The sequence below is a fragment of the Bradysia coprophila genome, unplaced genomic scaffold, assembly GCF_014529535.1.
Source record: "Bradysia coprophila strain Holo2 unplaced genomic scaffold, BU_Bcop_v1 contig_732, whole genome shotgun sequence".
NCBI classification, from domain to species: domain Eukaryota; kingdom Metazoa; phylum Arthropoda; class Insecta; order Diptera; family Sciaridae; genus Bradysia; species Bradysia coprophila.
Genome location: NW_023503972.1, coordinates 3,967,484 through 3,986,926, shown reverse-complemented (window position 1 = coordinate 3,986,926; position 19,443 = coordinate 3,967,484). Strand labels below are relative to the sequence as shown.

At 35.6% G+C, this 19,443-nt stretch overlaps 2 protein-coding genes across 3 annotated transcripts; both read right to left on the bottom strand.

The window, feature by feature from the left end:
* Positions 1-30: 30 nt before the first annotated feature.
* LOC119084455 (odorant receptor 94b-like) lies at positions 31-7,368 on the bottom strand. Its single transcript, XM_037194437.1, has 4 exons — positions 6,611-7,368; positions 6,449-6,548; positions 6,125-6,385; positions 31-87 (listed from the first exon to the last, which is right to left on the bottom strand). The coding sequence occupies exons 1-4, from the start codon at positions 7,345-7,347 to the stop codon at positions 31-33; spliced, it is 1,155 nt and encodes a 384-aa protein (XP_037050332.1). The 5' UTR covers positions 7,348-7,368.
* A 6,204-nt stretch (positions 7,369-13,572) lies between these two features.
* LOC119084203 (armadillo repeat-containing protein 2) lies at positions 13,573-19,288 on the bottom strand. Of its 2 annotated transcripts, XM_037194082.1 has the most exons (14): positions 19,137-19,288; positions 18,802-19,017; positions 16,989-17,094; positions 16,706-16,917; positions 16,220-16,485; positions 16,025-16,159; positions 15,862-15,964; positions 15,587-15,807; positions 15,071-15,523; positions 14,777-15,016; positions 14,647-14,712; positions 14,293-14,581; positions 14,124-14,215; positions 13,573-14,067 (listed from the first exon to the last, which is right to left on the bottom strand). In XM_037194082.1, exons 2-14 carry the CDS (start codon positions 18,905-18,907, stop codon positions 13,768-13,770), a joined length of 2,589 nt encoding a protein of 862 aa, XP_037049977.1. In that variant the 5' UTR covers positions 18,908-19,017; positions 19,137-19,288; the 3' UTR covers positions 13,573-13,767. The 2 variants fall into 2 exon arrangements, with proteins under 2 accessions (XP_037049977.1, XP_037049978.1); XM_037194083.1 differs by having other exon boundaries at positions 18,802-19,194.
* Between the last annotated feature and the right edge of the window lie 155 nt (positions 19,289-19,443).

Below are 19,443 nucleotides of genomic sequence, written 5' to 3'. Positions count from 1 at the left end.
ATATTTCCAGGATAAAATTTAACATGGATCTTATTCTTCTTGAACACTTTTTAAGAGGTTAAACATGCTGTAGGCAGTATTAATTATCTGTAATGAGAAACATTTTGTTTAAGTAAAAATTCAAATTTGCAGACAATTCACAATGTCGGAAATTAGTATTTCAGCATCTTATGCAATGTAATACCAACACTGATTTTTCATGTAATCCGTGGAGACGTTTAAAATCTGTGTGTTATAGAGAGTTTGCGCAAATGACATATAATTATAAGTCGACTTATAAATGGAAATTTATAAGTTATAAGTCGGTTCGTTATCAGTTATAAGTTAAGTGGTTACAAGTCATAAGTTATAAGTCGACTACTTATATAATCGAAGCTATAAGTTCATAAGTTTATAAGTCAAAAATGTTCAAGTAATAAGTTTATAAGTCTCACGTTAATAATTGACAAGTCCTCAAGTAGCAACTTTAAAGGTCGTGAATGTATAAGTAAATGTCAGTGTAATCAGTATACATTCATTAGGAACAAATAAATCAAGAATGCTTGAAAAAACACTGTGATAATTAGCACGTAATTTGAAAAATGGTGAAATAGTATGTTACATACCAAGGATCAAAAAGGTGTGTTTTAGACCCAGGTCGCTTCGCGTCGCTCCATCCCTGGACGTTTTCACCACCGTGGTCTAAAACACACCTTTTTGATCCGTGGTATGTATACTATTTTTCTTCCTGGAGTACCAAAGTCACATTCCGAACAAAACAACATACAAAAATTTAATGTCGTTGTTTACATTTGTTGACCGTACAGCATTTTTCGTTCAGCGCGTAGCAATACCAATTAATGCATACGCGCGTAGCATTATCATTTAGTGCATTCTTTATAACAAGAAAATCATATTTAATACTCTTCGAAATTCGAAATGTAGTGAAGCAACGCTTAATATTAATACAGAATGAATATTGAACATAAATTAGTGTATGTTATTGCAGTTCACACAATAAATTGCTGGATTTGAGTTTAAATTGACTTCATTATATCACATGACACATTTGGGAAAGAATAAAGATAGGATCGAAAATGACATAAGCGGGAATGAAAATTGAGAGAAAAAAGTGTCGGAGAATGTAGCTCTTTCGGTACTAAATTTGGTGAGTGAATGTGACGGTTTTGGTACTTCAGGAAGAAAAATTATTTTTTTAAACTGGAAAAACTTTGACAAATCACTGATGAATAAATCACTAGTATTTCGATCAATTTTTCGAAGAATTACTAACCTTTCTAATTTCGACGACTTTTCAACGTTTTTCTAAATACATGTACATTTTCACAGTTTTTTGTAATTTCAAAAAAATAGTCTATGAAATAAAATGAAACTCCTTCTGCTGCGTTTCAATCTTACATCTACTGGATGCTATAACAGAATGAATCTAAAAACTAAGAGAAACTCCGTTCTAACATATGCATAACACACATACACAATAATCATTCGAGCTTATATGTTCAAAGTTCACCTATCGCTTTACAATCTCAGTGCCAGAGGGCTCTCCTATCAGTTAGTTTACCAGTATAACACTTTTCTCATTCAAACATTCCCGAACGGCTTCGTAGACTGGTTGTCTACGTAACGATACTGCGAATATATCTCCTTATTTTTTTAGCGAATAATAACGAAAAATGAAACTTATCGTTCTCTCTACAGTTAAAGCCAAAATTGTTCTGTTTTTTTTTGTTAAAATAATTGTAAAATGAAGATAAAAAAACTAAAAAACTGAAATTAACTTTCACTATAATTCACTTTTCGAGCTACACACGTGGTATTCGAAATAACTGATAAACTACAGACTTGTAAAGTTACCACTTAAGTATAGTTTCCACTTAAAAAGAGCACTCCGTTTAGCCTCCGTTTACATGACAGTTGTAAAATAGAACAAAGGAACTGTCACGTAAACGGAGTAAAAAATTGAAATAAATTCAATTTCCACTCCGTTTGCGCGACAGTTCTTTTGTTCTAATTTGCAACTGTCATGTAGACGGAGGCTAAACGGAGTGCTCTTTTTAAGTGGAAACTATACTTTAAAGTATAGTTTCCACTTAAAAAGAGCACTCCGTTTAGCCTCCGTTTACATGACAGTTGTAAAATAGAACAAAGGAACTGTCACGTAAACGGAGTAAAAAATTGAAATAAATTCAATTTCCACTCCGTTTGCGTGACAGTTCTTTTGTTCTAATTTGCAACTGTCATGTAGACGGAGGCTAAACGGAGTGCTCTTTTTAAGTGGAAACTATACTTAAGGATTTGTCACTTTTATCAACGTATGACTTACAGTCGGAGAAATTTAGTTTTCGGGTTTTCCAAAGGTATTAATCTTATTTAACCCACACTTTATCCCACAACAATGGAATCCACAAATTTAAATTTAGTTAACTCAGCGGTCGCAATGACGGCGCTGCAGTCACGATTTCAAAATGTGATATAGGGTGGATAAACTAAATTTTGGTTTTGGTTACATTTTCTCTTGGTTTTTAATTATTACATCAGGCTTCTAAATTAAGAGTACCTTTTTGCAATATAAACCGTTTGAGTTTGAAAAAAGATGTTTTGTATCAGTGAACGATATAGGAAAGCGTTCAGTACGTCTCAACATACAAAATAACGTAAAATAAAATTGTACATTTAGCCACCCTACGTCCGTCATCGCTTCTATTGTCTTCAAAAACATATTGTGTGCTTGTCATGATATGTATCAGACGTTTGTTTATTTATGTGTCTCATCTAAAATGCTGGCCAGCAAAATTTTGATCATTAAATTCAACGGCAAAATTGATCTAAATGTTAAAATAATTGTGAATAATAGTGAAGTTAATGTGGTTTTGTTTTCTCTTCATAAAGGAATTTGCATCAGTTCGATGTAAAGTGCGGAGCACCATTAGAAAAAAAAACTTGTCGCTGAAGAATGATCAAAAAGTTGCTGGACGCAATAGCTTCAACTAATGCTTTGCAGGATATAGAATCGAAATTAGAGAAACACCAAGAGCCGTCCATTTGAAATCTTCACAATCATCATTTCAACTAAAGGCTTTTTTTTAAACGAAACGCAGATTCGGAACATTCTTTTTCGCCAAATTACAATTTGGCATAGGAAATCAATTCAACTCTTTGTATAAGTGAAGCTCATGATTGAGCTCAATCATGAAAACAGAATCTGGTCAGGAATAAGATAAGAATATGAATATATGACGAACTTCAAAGTTCCTGATTTATAATCCTGAGATGCCTGCTCATGCAATTATGCGATTTACGATTTCCAAAGAATTTTAATATCAACTTTTAGACAAAATAACAATTTCCAAGTCTGTTTTCTATTTGATTTATTTGATGTATTTCCGACCTCGTTCTAGGATAATAAAATTTTCTGTGGATTATTTGTAACTTCATGAAAATATTAAGATTGAAAACCTCAGAAACATTCACATAAAAATTATGCTTTCCTAACTAATGTTGAAATAGCCTTTTTGCACTCATTAGGAACTTAGGAAAATAACGAGACGGTTTACTTGTAGTCCGAAATTATATTTTGGCTTCGTAGAACACAGATAAACACAAGAGAGAGGAATTATATGATATGCAGTACATACTGTCCCGCAATGAAAGTAGATAAGTAGGTATGGCCAGTCCATACAAGTCGGAGCACATACGGATTTGCATGGCGCCACCTCAAACTAACTCATTTCTAGTGGAAATTTGCACTAGAAATGAGTTTGTTTGAGGTGGCGCCATGCAAGTCCGTATGTGCTCCAGCTAGAACAAATTTGAACGTTTGGCCATACCTATCTATTTACTTTCATTGCTGTCCCGTACAATCTTTTTCTAAATAAAAGTTATAGTCAAATCGACAATATTGTATTATTTGGCGATTTGTCATATTTTGGAGTTTCTTCACACTTTGGCGATTTTTCTTGACAATTCATCATATTTAGTTGATTTGTTAAATCATCAAGAAAAGTCTCAGAAGTGTGAAGAAACGCCATAAAGACAAATTTTTAATTCTCTATGATCCTTGGAGTTTCTTTACTCTTTGGCGATATTTCTTGGTTTTTCTTCACATTATGGCGATTTTTCTTGTTGATTTAACAAATCAACCATAAGAGGTTCCGAGCCTACGCTGAAATTGTAGCCTACATTTCTGCGTTTCGAAATTTTTGATCGCTGATATCTTTTTACGAGAGCCCTTTTTGAAAAATGTACGACCACATTTTCGAGTAAAAATATGTCAGCTTTGAATAAAAAATAAAATTGTCTGTGAAAGTTCCATGTGCTTTGAGAAAAGTGTACCTTTGATGCAAATTTGGGGCATCGATACAGTTTTCTCAAAGCACATGGAACTTTCACAGACAATTTTATTTTTTATTCAAAGCTGACATATTTTTACTCGAAAATGTGGTCGTACATTTTTCAAAAAGGGCTCTCGTAAAAAGATATCAGCGATCAAAAATTTCGAAACGCAGAAATATAGGCTACAATTTCAGCGTAGGCTCGGAACCTCATAATGATGAATTGCCAAGAAAAATCGATAGAGTGTGAAGAGAAGAAGAGAAAAATCGCCAGAGTGTGAGGAAACGCCAAAGTGTAAAAATACGTTTTTGAAATGTCTCTACATTATCTTTCGTAAAATGATAGTGTCCACGGGATCTTTCGTTAAAGTATGAATTCCCTAGGATCGAACAAGATGCCGTTACCTGACGTAAAATAAGAGTTTCCTTAGGATCGAACCAGGCAGAATTTCGTAACTTTTATAAAAGGATATCACTAGCTTCGAACAAATAACGCCTTTTAGATAAATTTCTTAAAGGATAAATTTCCAAGGATTTGTTTAATCACCACGAAGAATCGCCAAAGTGTGAAGAAACGCAACAAAGACAAATTTATCATTCTTTGTTTTTGCCGGCGTTTCTTCATCCCTTGCCAATTTTGTATTTTTGGCGATTCTTCATGGGAATCATGATTAATGACGGCTACGAGCTTTAGCGAAAACGAATGAGATGTTCCGATCCGAATCTGCGAGCGAACTTCCGTTTCGTTAAAAAAAAACCTTTAGTTGAAATGATGATGATGAAGATTTCAAATGGACGGCTCTTGGTGTTTCTCTAATTTCGATTCTATATCCTGCAAAGCATTAGTTGAAGCTATTGCGTCCAGCAACTTTTTGATCATTCTTCAGCGACAAGTTTTTTTTCCAATGGTGCTCCGCACTTTACATCGAACTGATGCAAATTCCTTTATGAAGAGAAAACAAAACCACATTAACTTCACTATTATTCACAATTATTTTAACATTTAGATCAATTTTGCCGTTGAATTTAATGATCAAAATTTTGCTGGCCAACATTTTAGATGAGACACATAAATAAACAAACGTCTGATACATATCATGACAAGCACACAATATGTTTTTGAAGACAATAGAAGCGATGACGGACGTAGGGTGGCTAAATGTACAATTATATTTTACGTTCTTTTGTATGTTGAGACGTACAGAACGCTTTCCTATATCGTTCACTGATACAAAACATCTTTTTTCAAACTCAAACGGTTTATATTGCATAAAGGTACTCTTAATTTAGAAGCCTGATGTAATAATTAAAAACCAAGAGAAAATGTAACCAAAACCAAAATTTAGTTTATCCACCCTATATCACATTTTGAAATCGTGACTGCAGCGCCGTCATTGTGACGGTTGTGTTAACTAAATTTAAATTTGTGGATTCCATTGTTGTGGGATAAAGTGTGGGTTAAATAAGATTAATACCTTTGGAAAACCCGAAAACTAAATTTCCTCGACTGTATAAACTTATGACTTAAACATTTTTGACTTATAAACTTATGAACTTTTAAAACTTTGATTTTATAAGTGTCAACTACTTATATTATGACTTATAACCACTAAACTTATAACTTATACCCACTGAACTTAAATAACTTATAACCGACTGACTTATAACTTATAAATTGTCATATACATTGCGCAAACTTTCTAATGTATCTTTCACGTCTGTGTTTATGTATGTAAAGGTTGTAGGATAAGTATAAGAAATGCTGAAATACTAGTGTTCGACACTGTACTCACCGAAGTAAAAGTTTCCAAGTTCAATTGATATATAACAACGGACAGCGTATACGGCTGCTTCAACAATTCGGCCATAATGATTACGTATTTTTTAGCTGACTCTGATTGATCCATCCAATTTGACTGAAACAAGCAGTAGGGTAACGGTTCACTGGTCAAGATAATCTCATTTCCCAGGTACATAACCAAAAAGATATCGAAAATTCCATAGAACAATATACTGAGATAGATTTCTGCTAGGAAAACATTTTCGCTCGAAGCCTACATTGGCATGAAATAATTTAGTTGAACATTATGACTTTTACACTTCCGGTAAATACTCACAAAGGCCAAGTTGTAAACTGACGCACAAATAATGGGACCACTGGTTATGATTTGACTTGCAAAAAATGTTTGGAAACATTCTTTAAATCGCTCTAACGTACTGTTTGGTGAAAAAAAAAATTTTATATTTGAAATCCATTACCAATTGTCTAGAAGTCGTACTTGAAAAGGTCGACATGATTTTTTATCTGAACAGTTATTTCTTCGATGAACTGATTATTTTTCTTCTTGCTGTATACTGTGTTGACCATTTTTACTCCCCCTCTTCCTAATCTTTTTAAACTGTTTCCCAACATGTCGTACTTGATAGAGAAATTCAGCAACAAGTACCAACAGAAGGGTGTAAAGGTAGCAGATATGCTAAACACACAAATTTCCAATGTCATGAACAAAAATGCCAACCAATAGATAATTTCTGAGTCGTTCCAAGAGAAACTGATAAAATATGGTAAACCTCTATCGGAGGAGAACAGTGGCAGCCTAGATATAATGAGCACAAAAGCAGTTAGCCAGAGCATGGCAACATATGAACGCACGAATGTGATAAATTTATTTGTCTTTTGGTTTATTTGCTCATATTCTTTACGGCTTTCAATGTAGTGATCCAGTTGGGCTAAAAATTCGAGAATCGATGATTTCGTAAACAGAGCGTACAAAAATCTCAAATAAAAAATAGACACAATAATTGCCATCTGGACTGAAAATAGAGATTCATCTGGATCTTCACAAAAAATAGAATTTAATACGAAAATAATTGGGAAAAAAACACCGAAAGAAGCGTAGAATAGTCTCTTTGCAGATTGACGCAACAAAGATTCATCTTTACGTGGCCATATTCCAGTTGTGTAGTATATTTTCATAAAGAACTCAAACGTCTTGTCAATAGTAATCGTATACATTTTTGAATAGAATTATTATTATCGTTCGATACAATCGTCTGCTAAACTGACACTGTTCTTTCATGCATTTGAATCCCTTATAAAAGGAAATGTGTGACGTATTAGCAACTAGTTTTCGAACCAGGGACTATTTATAGGAATACGTTAGCCCAAATTTTCTCAATTAAAAAAAAAATCGGGAGACTTTAGGAAAATTGAGAAAATCTGCGAAAGAATTACGAATCTGTAAAAAAGTTTTCTGAAAAATAGTCCCTGTTTTGACCACCATTGAGGTAACAATATATTTTTGAACAGAAACTTTCCAGCGTTGCCATGCAAGAATCAAGTGGTACACTAAGACCAATTTTTTAAATAATAATTCTTTAAGAGGGATCGATGCTTTCACATAGCACAAAATCTAAAAAAGACGTCTGAAAACGATGTCGAGTTATCTCGAGACTTACTTTATACTGCAGAAATTTGGACCTTTGCGGTTAATATTTTGGTTTACTTTTTTCAAAAATTACCGAGGCAGAATCTTTTTTGAAAAATGTACGACAGCAATAATGACCACGAATGTGTTGACTTTCAATAAAAATAGATTTGGTTGCAGCGGTTTAACAAGCTCTGAGAATAGTCAGCAGTTTACCGAAATTTTCATAAACTGCTCAGTTTTCACAAAGCTGGTCAAACTACCACAAACAAATGTATTTTTTATTGAAAGCTAACTCATTCCTGGTCGTTATTGCGGTCGTACATTTTTCAAAAAGGATTCTGGTGAAAATATATCGTCAAAAATTGTAAAAAAACCAAGCATCGGTGCCTTTTAACAGGGCATACAACTTCTAAATGGGAAATATAATATTAATAATATTAAACAAATTAATGTTCCAGCAATTAGTTAACTGATCCATTACTAACGGGAAAACTATGTTGTTTTTAGCCCCGTACGAAGTACTGGGGGCTTATAAGATTAATATGCCGTTTGTAACACGTCGAATTGGAAGCAGACAGTAAGGGCAAAGCATTTGGTTATGTTCATAGATGACGAATCCGCAATAAAAAAATGTCCGTCCGTCCGTCCGTGACCCCTCTAGCTTGAGTAAATCACAACCTTTTTTCAAAATTCTTTTTTTCCCCGATTGGTATCGACAAAAGTAAGGTCAAGTTCGAAAATGGGCATGGTAGGGTCGGCCCCTCAAGAGCTAGGGCCCTATAGGTGTTTTTCAGTCTTTCGACGATATCTACCGAAATACGCAATCAATAGCTGCTTGTGATATATCAAATGAAAGGTATTGACGAGTAGAACAAAGTTGCTGAACATTGTTTTTGGGTAAGATGCAACGTGGGCTTGTTGGGAGGGCTCAAAGGTCGTTACTCGGCCCTATGTGTTTTTTGCAAATAAATCGAGTAAATCTCATCCGATTTTGCTAGTTTTAGTTTTTTATGGAAGGTAATTGAATATCGAAAAGAACGTGACGAAAAAAGTTTCAAATTAGGGCCCTTGGACTAAGGCCGCTACTCGGCCCTAAGTGTTTTTTGCACATAAATCGAGTAAATCTCATCCGATTTTGCTATTTTTTGTTTCATTTGAGAGATAATTGAATGCCGAATAGAATGATGGCAAAAAACGTTTCAAATTTTAGCCCTTGCACTAAGGCCGCTACTCGGCCCTAAGTGCTCTTTGCACATAAATCGAGTAAATCTCAACCGATTTTGCTAGTTTTTGTTTCATTTGAGAGGTAATTGAATACCCAATGGAAATTTGGCAAAAAATTTTGGGTTTCTAAAATAATGTCGTAAATTGTTGGTTTCATTTGAGAGGTACTTCGTACGGGCTTTCGTAATTGCGCTATGCGCAATTTTAAAAATGAACAGTTTCAGTAAATTTGACAATGCCCAACTTGACTTGCATTTTGGTAACAGACGCATTAGAGGGTTGTAGACGTATTAGGGTTCCGGGCTTATTAGGGCTACGGACGTATTATGGTTGCGGACGAAATAGGATTACGGGTTGTACGGGGCTAAGTCGCAGCAAACGCTCCGACTGTTCTGATGCCTTGTTTAATAGTAGACGTTTTTATAAAATTGTTGTTTTTTTTAAACGTCATCTTGTGATTCAGTTAATCAGTTTATTCATACGAATAGCCTTTTCAATTACATATTACATTCGAGGTCAAAAAAACGCAGTAAATTAAGTTACATAAAATTCTTTGTATTGTATAGTCTAACTTTAGGCAACGTAATAAATTTTTATGTCGCAGTTTTCTCCCAAAAAGCGTTCGTTGGAAATTGTTTTTTTTTATTTTTCATAGATAAATGTATTACTCAACTAATTGCGGAAACAGATTTTAATTAATTACAAATTGCATCCAACGCTTTTCCATCGGGGATAGTTCCCATAACAGATGCTGCATTGCGATGTTGAACTGCGATACTTATTCTTTGTAGTAAGAATTCTTTCGCGCGACTCTCAACAGTTACGTCTTCAATTTGCTTTGCAATTTCATTGATAAACTTAAGTCCATCCTTAGAAATTGGTCACAGCGTTTCGACAGCGAATGGACGAAAATGCGATTTTGTCTCTCAATAATTTCTTTATAAAGCCAACGTTTACGAAATGCTGCTTTCTCTGCAACTTTACCAGAATTTTGACAAGAGAGGTCGATGTAAGATGGGACCAAAGTGTCGGAACAAGTTGCATCCCATGACAAGATTTGACCATTCGCCCAAGGTATCAATGTCATACCATCTGGATGCTTGTTGTTCTTGTTATCCAAACCAGGTGGTTCCAATCTTGAAGGAACGTGTGCAGATGCTCACGAGCGTTTTATGATATCGTTCAGCATGTCCTGGTAATCGACCACAGCTATATTTACAAGCAAGACCATGAATGTCATTCGAATTGACCAGTGCATTGTTACACTTGCATTGATGAGGCACACAAATGTCAAATCCAAATCGTAACGCAATGGAAATTCTGAAATTGTTGTTATCTAGAATTGTTCCGAGTGTTTTAGAAGGCAGCACTTTCAATCAGCCATTCGATTCTTTACATTTCGAAGCAAAATATCGTGCTACGTCCTCTTCGTCAACAAAATCGAACGATGACGTTATTTTGTTGATGTTAATTCTGTCCCATTGTTTTTGAATGCAAGGTAATTCGGGATAAGTATCATGAAACTAAGACCACTCATCAACAGCGTCTTGATGAAAGCGAACGTTTGTTTATATTTATTTTAAAACTAAATTTTGTATTAAAGCATATTTACACGTAGTCTTCCCTCTTAAAAGATATCAAAAATAAAATTTCGAAACGCCCAAACGTAGGCTATAATTTCAGCCTCTTGAGACTTTGATTTCACGTTTAATTAATAAAAAGAAATAATCAATCGGTACATAATGTGACATTCACAATTTTGATGTTTAATGCAATGCCTGCTTTGAGAAATGGACTTCTACAATATTCCTTATGAATAATTTAAATCAACAATGCGTACGCACAAGTGTACTTTCTCACATTGTCATCATATTTATTTTATGGCATCATCTGCTAAGGTAAGTGAGGTAGTAGCTGACCGTGCAGGAGTACCTGACCAGCTACATTATTTATCAGTTTTGGAAAATACATGATTACAATCGAAAATACGCAAATTAACGTTCTAATTAATCTTTAGAGCCCAAAGATTAATTTTGTCACGAAAATAATGCGATTATTATGTTTAGCTTATTTTATGTAACTATAAAATGAAACCAGTGCAATCTCAGTACAAAATTGTATATTTCTTAAGAAAAGCGTAAGATCGGTGTGGCATAAATTAAGTTTTTGTTAATAAAAGAAATATTTATGGACCAAGTTTTAGTGTTTTGAGGTAGAAAATAGTTCAATAATTAATAATATTAACATCAAAAGTGTTTAAAAGTTAATATTTGATTAATTACATCGTGGCCAAAACACTGCATCCAAAATATACCATGTTTGTGTAGTTGACCGCACGAAACTCCATACATTTTTCTTCATGTGACAAATTTCATATTCCATGTGCATTGTTGGGTACAAAATGATGTGATTAAAATTTGTTGATATTTTGTGTTTTTATCATTGAAATTGGTTAATATCAGTAAATTAAGAGAGAAAATGTGTCGAATAATGCGAAAAATGTCTTAATTTTGAAGCGGTTAACTACTGCAACAAGACTGGTCAGGTATAAAAACACTCGTTTTTTTGTGGTCAGCTACTGCATCAAAAACAGTGCTTCCGTAAAATCAGTTTTTTACAATTAAAATTAATTAATTGTCAACATTTCTGATATTCTCCGGAATGGCGAATGGGAACAGATCAAATTAAATTCTGACGAAGGAAAAACTTAAGTTCATCGAAATCTTCCTGAGATATTGATGACCAAAGTTGAAAAATTGCTTATAGCCGGTCAGCTACTACCTCACTTACCTTACTATGGGAAAAGTTCCCAAACAAACTGAAGCTCATTTAATTACTGCGACATTTGTTAAAATGCATTTCAATCTATTTGAATAATTGAATAGGCTTGGTACCGAAGTTTGATAAATACTATCATTTTCATGTAACTAAAATTGATTTTGACTAAAAATTTGATTTAGCCAAATGATTACGATTAGTGATATCGCCAAAACTTGAACCAATTATGGGGAAAATAAATACAATGGTTCGGCCATCCGGGCAAGTTATAGCGTGTTGGATTCGTCTTTCAATTCTAAGAAATAGGTATCTTTTGTTTTTTCTGTTAGTTTCCCATTTTTGGATTGAACACGTGAAAATTGATAGCATGTCAAAGGGAAGGGAAAACACTTTTATAGGATTAACTCGAGATAGACGAATTCTTAAAAGTACACTTTCGATAGGTAAATCTAAAAATTTATTGGTTTCGCTGTTGGAAGGCTCAAAAACGGGGCATTTTTACGAGTATGGAGACAATTAACATTTTAAATGCAGAGAGTAAATAAAAATTTTTGACAGAAATTCGATTATTAATCATCAATAACACATTTAAAAGCTGAAAATAGTAAAACTTAGTTTTTTAAGAGAAGTCAATTTGTTATATTTTCGAAAACACTCGTAAAAATGCCCCGTTTTTGAGCCTTCCAACAGGTAACGAGTAATTTCGCGCTGCGCGAGATTACACATATTATAGCGGAATTTCGCGCCCATACATTTTTCAATGGCTAACTTGATTTAGAGAATTTTTACGAGTACCTGGCAATAAATTGGCGGTAGATTCAGTTGAGTATCAGGCACATAAATTTTGGAGATGCGAATTTTATTTTAACACCCTAGAGCATTGTATCAAGGATACCGGTATCCCGACATAGAAAGTGTGGATTTTCCTTTTACAAAACGTTAGGATACCGGTATCCCAACTGGGATACACGTATTTTGTATCAAGGATACCGGTATCCTTACTCAGAAAAAGTGGATTTTCCTTTTACAAAATGTTAGGATGCCTGCATCGCAACTGAGACGTTGCGAGATTCCTACCAGCAAGAAATTCCTTATGGGCACGTGGCGCGAGATTCCTACTTTAATAGTGTAATTTCGCGCCCATACGGCGCGAAATTACTACTAGCCTTAACCAATAAATTTTTAGATTTACCTATCGAAAGTGTACGCTTGCTAGATTCGCTATTGAAAACCCTACAAAATGAGCTATCACAACAATAGCTTGAATAAAATTTACCCAGAAGAGATGATTTTTTCACATACAAAATTCTTGAAAATTCCACCTCGGTGAAACTTGGTTGGTAAAATGACGGTAAAACATTTTTGTAACTTTTTTTAATTTTTGTATGTTCTAGTAGACCCTCTAGATGCCGTACAGAGTGAAAACTCTGCAAAAGCATCTGTAGATTTTTTTTGGTTCGGATACATAATCCAAGTATCTCGGATAGCTCGAAAATTTTTGAAAAAGTGACGATGCAAGCTTATATTGACTTATAAAAAAAAAAATTGCTGATTATTATTGCTAGTGCGAGGGTGAATCGTGGTAGGGCGGAACCAGGAATGACTAAAAAAAATTGAAATCGACACACCCTAGCGTTCATCGCTTTTTGCTAACTTGTTTAAACCGAAATTAACTATTTATTGTTCAAACCACAAACCATGTACTGATAATAATCTATTTATTGAAAAACTAACATTAGTCCTGGTAAATACAATGAGTTTGAAATTTATTTATTTCCACCAAAGCACCCTGCTGGTGCTTTGTTTCCACGAATTACATTGATAATCTTTCCAACGGCTGCACACACTACTCAACTAACCTTTCGACAACTGTTACACGTTTGTTTTCTGTTTAAAGGACACACACATCTTTTACTTCATTGGTCTTAACATAAGTTTTTCTCTAATTAGAATGCGCTTATTTTCATCATCGCTATCAACACCACAAGCGACTAACGCTAAGGCTAATGTTCATTATCTAGCCACGTTCGAAATTGTCCACCCCAATAGTCGCCATTCTTAGTAACTTGCATGTCATCCTCATCAGACGATGCATACGATGAATACGGCATCGCCGTCTGTATGCGTTCCAACAAATCCGTTGCAACAATGGCAAATTGTTCCCACAACTGATCGGGTTGTTCACCGTTGAACAGTGTATCCTCGTCCAAATACTCCGACAGCATTCCGGCAATGAATTCAGTTTCATTTTCGCCTAGCAGTTCGACTATGGACGGTGAATCGATTAGATAGTTCCACATTGCCTGAAAGTAATCAATGTGGCAGATAATGTCTTCTACTGATAAAATAGCAACATTACTTGGCAAATGATACCAGCTAGAACCCAATTTTGCATAGAACCGTGCTGTAAAGCATCGATGAGTAAAGATGGCCCATTGAGCTCTCTAAATACTAGTGACAGGAAAGGGACAATTGTGAGTTTTAAGCAGTTTAAGTCATCATGACCATTCTAAGCATTTTTAACTCACCCGATCTACGTTCCCAATCTCCAAGTAAATTGACCAAAATGCCGCATGATGCAGCTACCAATTCTAAATCATCTGATCGCAATTGCTGAACTATCACTTTCAAACCACCAGCCTCACAGAAATGATTACGAACTTTTGAACATCGCGTCATATTCCCAAGTACTCTGGCGGCCTCAGCTTTAGCAGAATTAGGTCCAGATACAATGGTTGAGCAAAGAACAACGCTTAGGTCTGACAGTCTTGCTGCCATCGAACTGACTGGGTAATTGTTATCATCTTCCGCTAAATCCTGAAAGGAATGAATGAATTGATAAGTGGGACATTTTCATCAGTTTTTCGTCTTCTGTTTTTGACCTGATAGAAAGATAGGTTGTGTAATGCTCCCAGTGTAGCTAACAATAGTTCTTCTAGTTCGGCTGACTGAAATAATTTTAACTTCGAGGTCATCAAAAGACAGGACACCGATGTAAATCAAACAACTTACAGATTTCAGTTTAGAATTGTTGACTGCCAGAAGAAGCGTTAACAAAGTGCTTCCCAAAGATTTCCTGACCCCGAGCCCATAACCAACTTCATTATTGACGCTCATATTAGCCACAACTCTCACCAATTTGATTGTAACGTCAAGGATCTCTCCCTCTTGTTTTTGGTCAACGAACTTTTTGTTGGAACAACTTTCTAAGGTGCCGAGTAGATAGTCCATTGCGACGTCATTGTTAAAAAACTAAAATCAACATTTGGGTGATTCACTTTCGATGATCGTTCTTCCGAAGCATACCTGACACCTTGCCGAATCGTATGAGGCCATTACATTTCCCAGAACATACCCTAAGCGAACCAACATACCCATCGACTTTTCCGGATAGTCTTTTCCAATTGGTCCCAATAAAATGCCTAATCTGCTGGCGTGCTCCGAGAGAACGCGACAGCATTCACCATTCTCTGACATTATGCTTAATGTTCGCACTAGATTCGTCTGCACTACCATTTCACCCATGGATATTTCAGCAGCACGTACCAAATGCGGAATCGCTAGATGCAATCGGAACGATTCTTCTTCGAATGTTTCTTTTATCTGAGGAAATTGCTTTGCAGTTGCTGAGAAAAGGGAAGGCACAGCATAGTCCTTATCATTTTCAGCGGGTGACTTAGCCAATACTAATGCACGGAATGCCCCAGAAAGTTGAAATAGCGCATGAGTGAGTTGATGGCTTAGTTTCGTCGTGGCTCCCTGATCGAAAAATTGAATTTTGAGCTCTATCTATAGTTCAATTCGAGGTGACACAAGACTCACAAATTCATTTAAAATTTGGAGATGAAGGATCATCAATTGCATAGCACCTTGTCGTACTAGTCTCTGGGAAACTGTCTTTGTCCGAACTTTACCCGATGATGAAGCATCTTCTGAGTCCTTAATGCTCATTGAAGCCAGAAACCTGACCGCACCGTATCCATAAATGCAGGCCTCTGGCTCTTCAATTGGACTGGCTCGTCCTAAACCCTCTACTAGCAGTTCTATTAAGAGTAAGGTTGTTTTAAGTTACAGAAACAAGAATTTAATCTATGAACCTGGGATATCACATTCAAAAAATAAGTAGTCGTTGGCTGCATTCCTCGCCACTTTAAATACCAATTTACAAGCCCCTGTTAAATTACTCCCAGTGACGCAAAGCTGGAGATTGAAGACGGATTTGCAGTTTAGGAAATTTGACTAGTTCAAATGTAAACTTACCACGAGAACGACTCTAGCAACAGACAGTAAAATTTTCGGTGATTCACATTCTACCAATCCATACAACGACCCGAGTACAGCTCCACGCCATTCTCCACGAGCTCCTTTCACTCGTAAATATAATTCAGTGAGAATCTTGGAACACGAAAAATTAATTGAATTTTGCAATGTTTCAAGTTATCGTTCGAACTATACCCCGTTGATGTGCGCAGTAGTCTCGTCACTGCACTCTTTGATACCAGCATTAGCCTTTAACATATCCAGCAACGTTTCCGTTGACGACTGTGCTAATAGATCATTGGTCCGTAACAGTCGCCCTTTCTTCACTTTATCGTCCACTGCGTTCGATTTGGAATATTTTGGAGCTTCAACGACTGGGTCTTTCTTCTGTTTGACCAGGACGTTTCTTGTATTTGAGGTTGTTGTTTGATCATCGTTCCGCGGAGGCATTTCCTCATATACTTAAAATACAAATAAAATGTTTAATGGAAACCTACAACCATTAACCTTTCACAGACGGCAAGCATATCATTGAGATCGAAGCTATCACTTCATTTGTTTAATGTTTAAACAACTGCCTGCTCCATAAGATAAGATGTTAGTTGGAACTCTTTCTACTTGTCGATCTTGTCGATAACAAATGATATTAGCCGTCAATGAATGTATGCGAACTTGACTTACAATTGTCCATCGACACCGTAACTTTTGCCGGATGCAACAACAGTGACGGTAGCTTATTTTGATTATTATTGGAATCATCGTCCCTTCCTTGCAACGAGCCAGTTGACTGAGTTCTCAACAGTGATGCATTGTCTGGTAGCCGGCCATTCGAAATCGTTGGCAACGGATCAATCGATGGCAACGCTCGACTTTCAAATTGAAGGTAACGTAAACTGGTAGGCGTTTGTGGAAGGGTAACGTTAGCCATTGTTTGAAAGTCATTAGCACGAACAGAAAAATTTACCTGAAAGCACTAGGAGGTCGTTGACCACTCGGAGCCAATTTTCCATATAATCGACGTGGCTCACGAGGTGTTATCGGCCTTTTTGTTGATATTAAGCGAACAACACCTAAAATCGATAACTGTGATTAAAATGAGATCCTTCACAACTGACGGGAAGAGGTTATTTCAGTCAGATCCATCGTTTACCCTCGTCACTTAATAATCTCTAAACATCAGGCCGTTCAGTTGTTTACAAATTGAACCTGAAACGATTCAGGCTATGTTCAGGGTCAAACTAAAAATCCCGAAACTTGAAAATCATTGACTAGATTGAGAGCGATTCCTTGATAAACAGCCTACCGAAATCGGACGCATTTTTCTTCAGTGCACTTAAACTTTTCGACTTCTCATATTTCATCGTAGATGCTTCCAAACCCCCATAAGATCCTATTTGCTCTGAAACAACATAAAATTACCTTTCTAATGACAATCCACACGAGGGATCCGAGAATTTGGCACACGTGAAGGGGGTGCCAAATTCCGTACATGAAGTGGAATCTAGCACATGTGCCAGATTACCTTTTTTCCTAGGTTTTTGAGAATTTGGCACACGCAACGAAGCTTGTGTGCCAGTTTTGTGCTAACTCATTTTAATCTGGAAGTTATGATTGAGTCTGTGAGTCAATAAATTTGTCATTTTACTAGTTTTCGTAGTCAAAACTAATAAATTTGTCTTTTTACAAAATGACGCAAAAAAGCTATGGCTTTGAAGGCATCGAGATAAATTCAATAATTTGTCTCCAAACTAGAAAATTCGTCCTTTTACGAAATCTTGCATAAAAGTTGCGATGTCTTGGAGGAATTGAGTTACAAACAATTTTTTTTTTTTTTTTTTTATCGATGGAGAACCTAATTATAAGACACTTTGTCTCGTATCATATGCCAAAAAAAGTTAAAACTTTTTTTATAAATCATTTTGAAAGTCACTAAAAACACGAAAATTCGAATCGAAATACAAAAATTTTTGATGACATACTGTATTTCTATTCGAATTTTCGTGTTTTTAGTGACTTTCAAAATGATTTATAAAAAAAAGTTTTAACTTTTTTTGGCATATGATACGAGACAAAGTGTCTTATAATTAGGTTCTTCATCGATAAAAAAAAAAAAATTGTTTGTAACTCAATTGTCGTTTTCCGACCCTATTGAGCAATCTTCGTCGAGCAGCTAAACGTTGTTCCTCGAATCGAAACATCACAATTCCCTAATTTTTGCCGAGCCTTCCCTTCATAGGTAAATAATGTTGACTAATAGTGACAGACGGCTAACTATGATCTGTTGATTTAAAATCTTGTACTTCAATTTTTTTAAACACGCATTTGACTGTATATATAAAGGACCGTACTACCCAGACCTTTATTTTTGTCGTCGCTATCGATAACAAAGACAGATGTGGCGTCATTCGTAGACGATCGCAACAGAATTCGTACAGCGTTCGTGCCTTAAGCAAAACGTATACTTTGCGATAGAATGTTACATTGCAAAAGACCTATAGTTGACCAGCTTATAAGGAAGGCATACACGAAGGCATTGCTAATTCAAAGAAGACATATACAATTCTGTAGATACAAACAATTTGTGTTTGCACTGTGTTCGACAAGCAAAAATGGACTCGTTATTGTTCAGTTTCCGACACGCACAGTTTATCAAAAAATCGATATAGCACTATATACCGACCGACACGGCTAGCAAAACATTTTAAAGCATAATTTTGCCATTTTGCGCCTAAAAATTATTTATTCGTCGCATCTTTTACACAGGTCAATGTACGTACCTCCAGCCAGCATATTTTTTGCTTCATTAACAATTTCTGCACTGGTTTTTCGCTGAACAACTGCTTGCTTTCGTTGAAGCTTTTGTTGTTGTTGTTGTTGGTTCATGATTGATGGCAGTCGTCCTTTAGTTGAATAACAATATTTCCGAGGAATATATTTTCTGTTCGCGATTAGCCCAAATGCGACGCAATTTAATTAATCATTTCTTGGTATGTCTAAAAAATAAATGGAAACTAGTTCGGTTTACTGTGTCATCATTTTAGATGTACTATCCAATGCAAACAGATACGTTTCTATATCGATGATAATCAATATAATCGACCTTGTCACTTACCATATATATCAAATTGCTTCATTCGAACCATTTGTTTTTCCGTTCCAACGAAAATAGATACAAATTTGAAACGAAGACTTGGTAACTGCCTTTTGAGAAAATCTGGTATCCGATTAGTGTGGGCTGCTGAAGAAATTACATTTGCACCGATTAAACGATTTCCAAAATAATATTTTCTAGCTCAACCAAACGGTGGGGTATCTAAGTCAGCCAACCGAATTCGTAATACTGAATGTTGGTTCCGAAATTCTAGAGCTGCATGGTATGGGTTCTATAGTAACCATAGCGATAGTTTTGCGGCAACAAA

Bases quoted from the DNA above. Each gene is read 5' to 3' on its own strand.
- LOC119084455 (XM_037194437.1), bottom strand. From the start codon at position 7,347: ATGTATACGATTACTATTGACAAGACGTTTGAGTTCTTTATGAAAATA. The intron at 6,549-6,610 runs GTACGACTTCTA...TTCACCAAACAG, and splicing joins AATCATGTCGACCTTTTCAA to TACGTTAGAGCGATTTAAAG. The intron at 88-6,124 runs GTGAGTACAGTG...TTCTCATTACAG, and splicing joins ACTTGGAAACTTTTACTTCG to ATAATTAATACTGCCTACAG.
- LOC119084203 (XM_037194082.1), bottom strand. From the start codon at position 18,907: ATGAACCAACAACAACAACAACAAAAGCTTCAACGAAAGCAAGCAGTT. The intron at 14,713-14,776 runs GTAAGTTGTTTG...AAATTATTTCAG, and splicing joins ACAATTCTAAACTGAAATCT to TCAGCCGAACTAGAAGAACT. The intron at 14,582-14,646 runs GTCAAAAACAGA...CATTCCTTTCAG, and splicing joins ACAACCTATCTTTCTATCAG to GATTTAGCGGAAGATGATAA.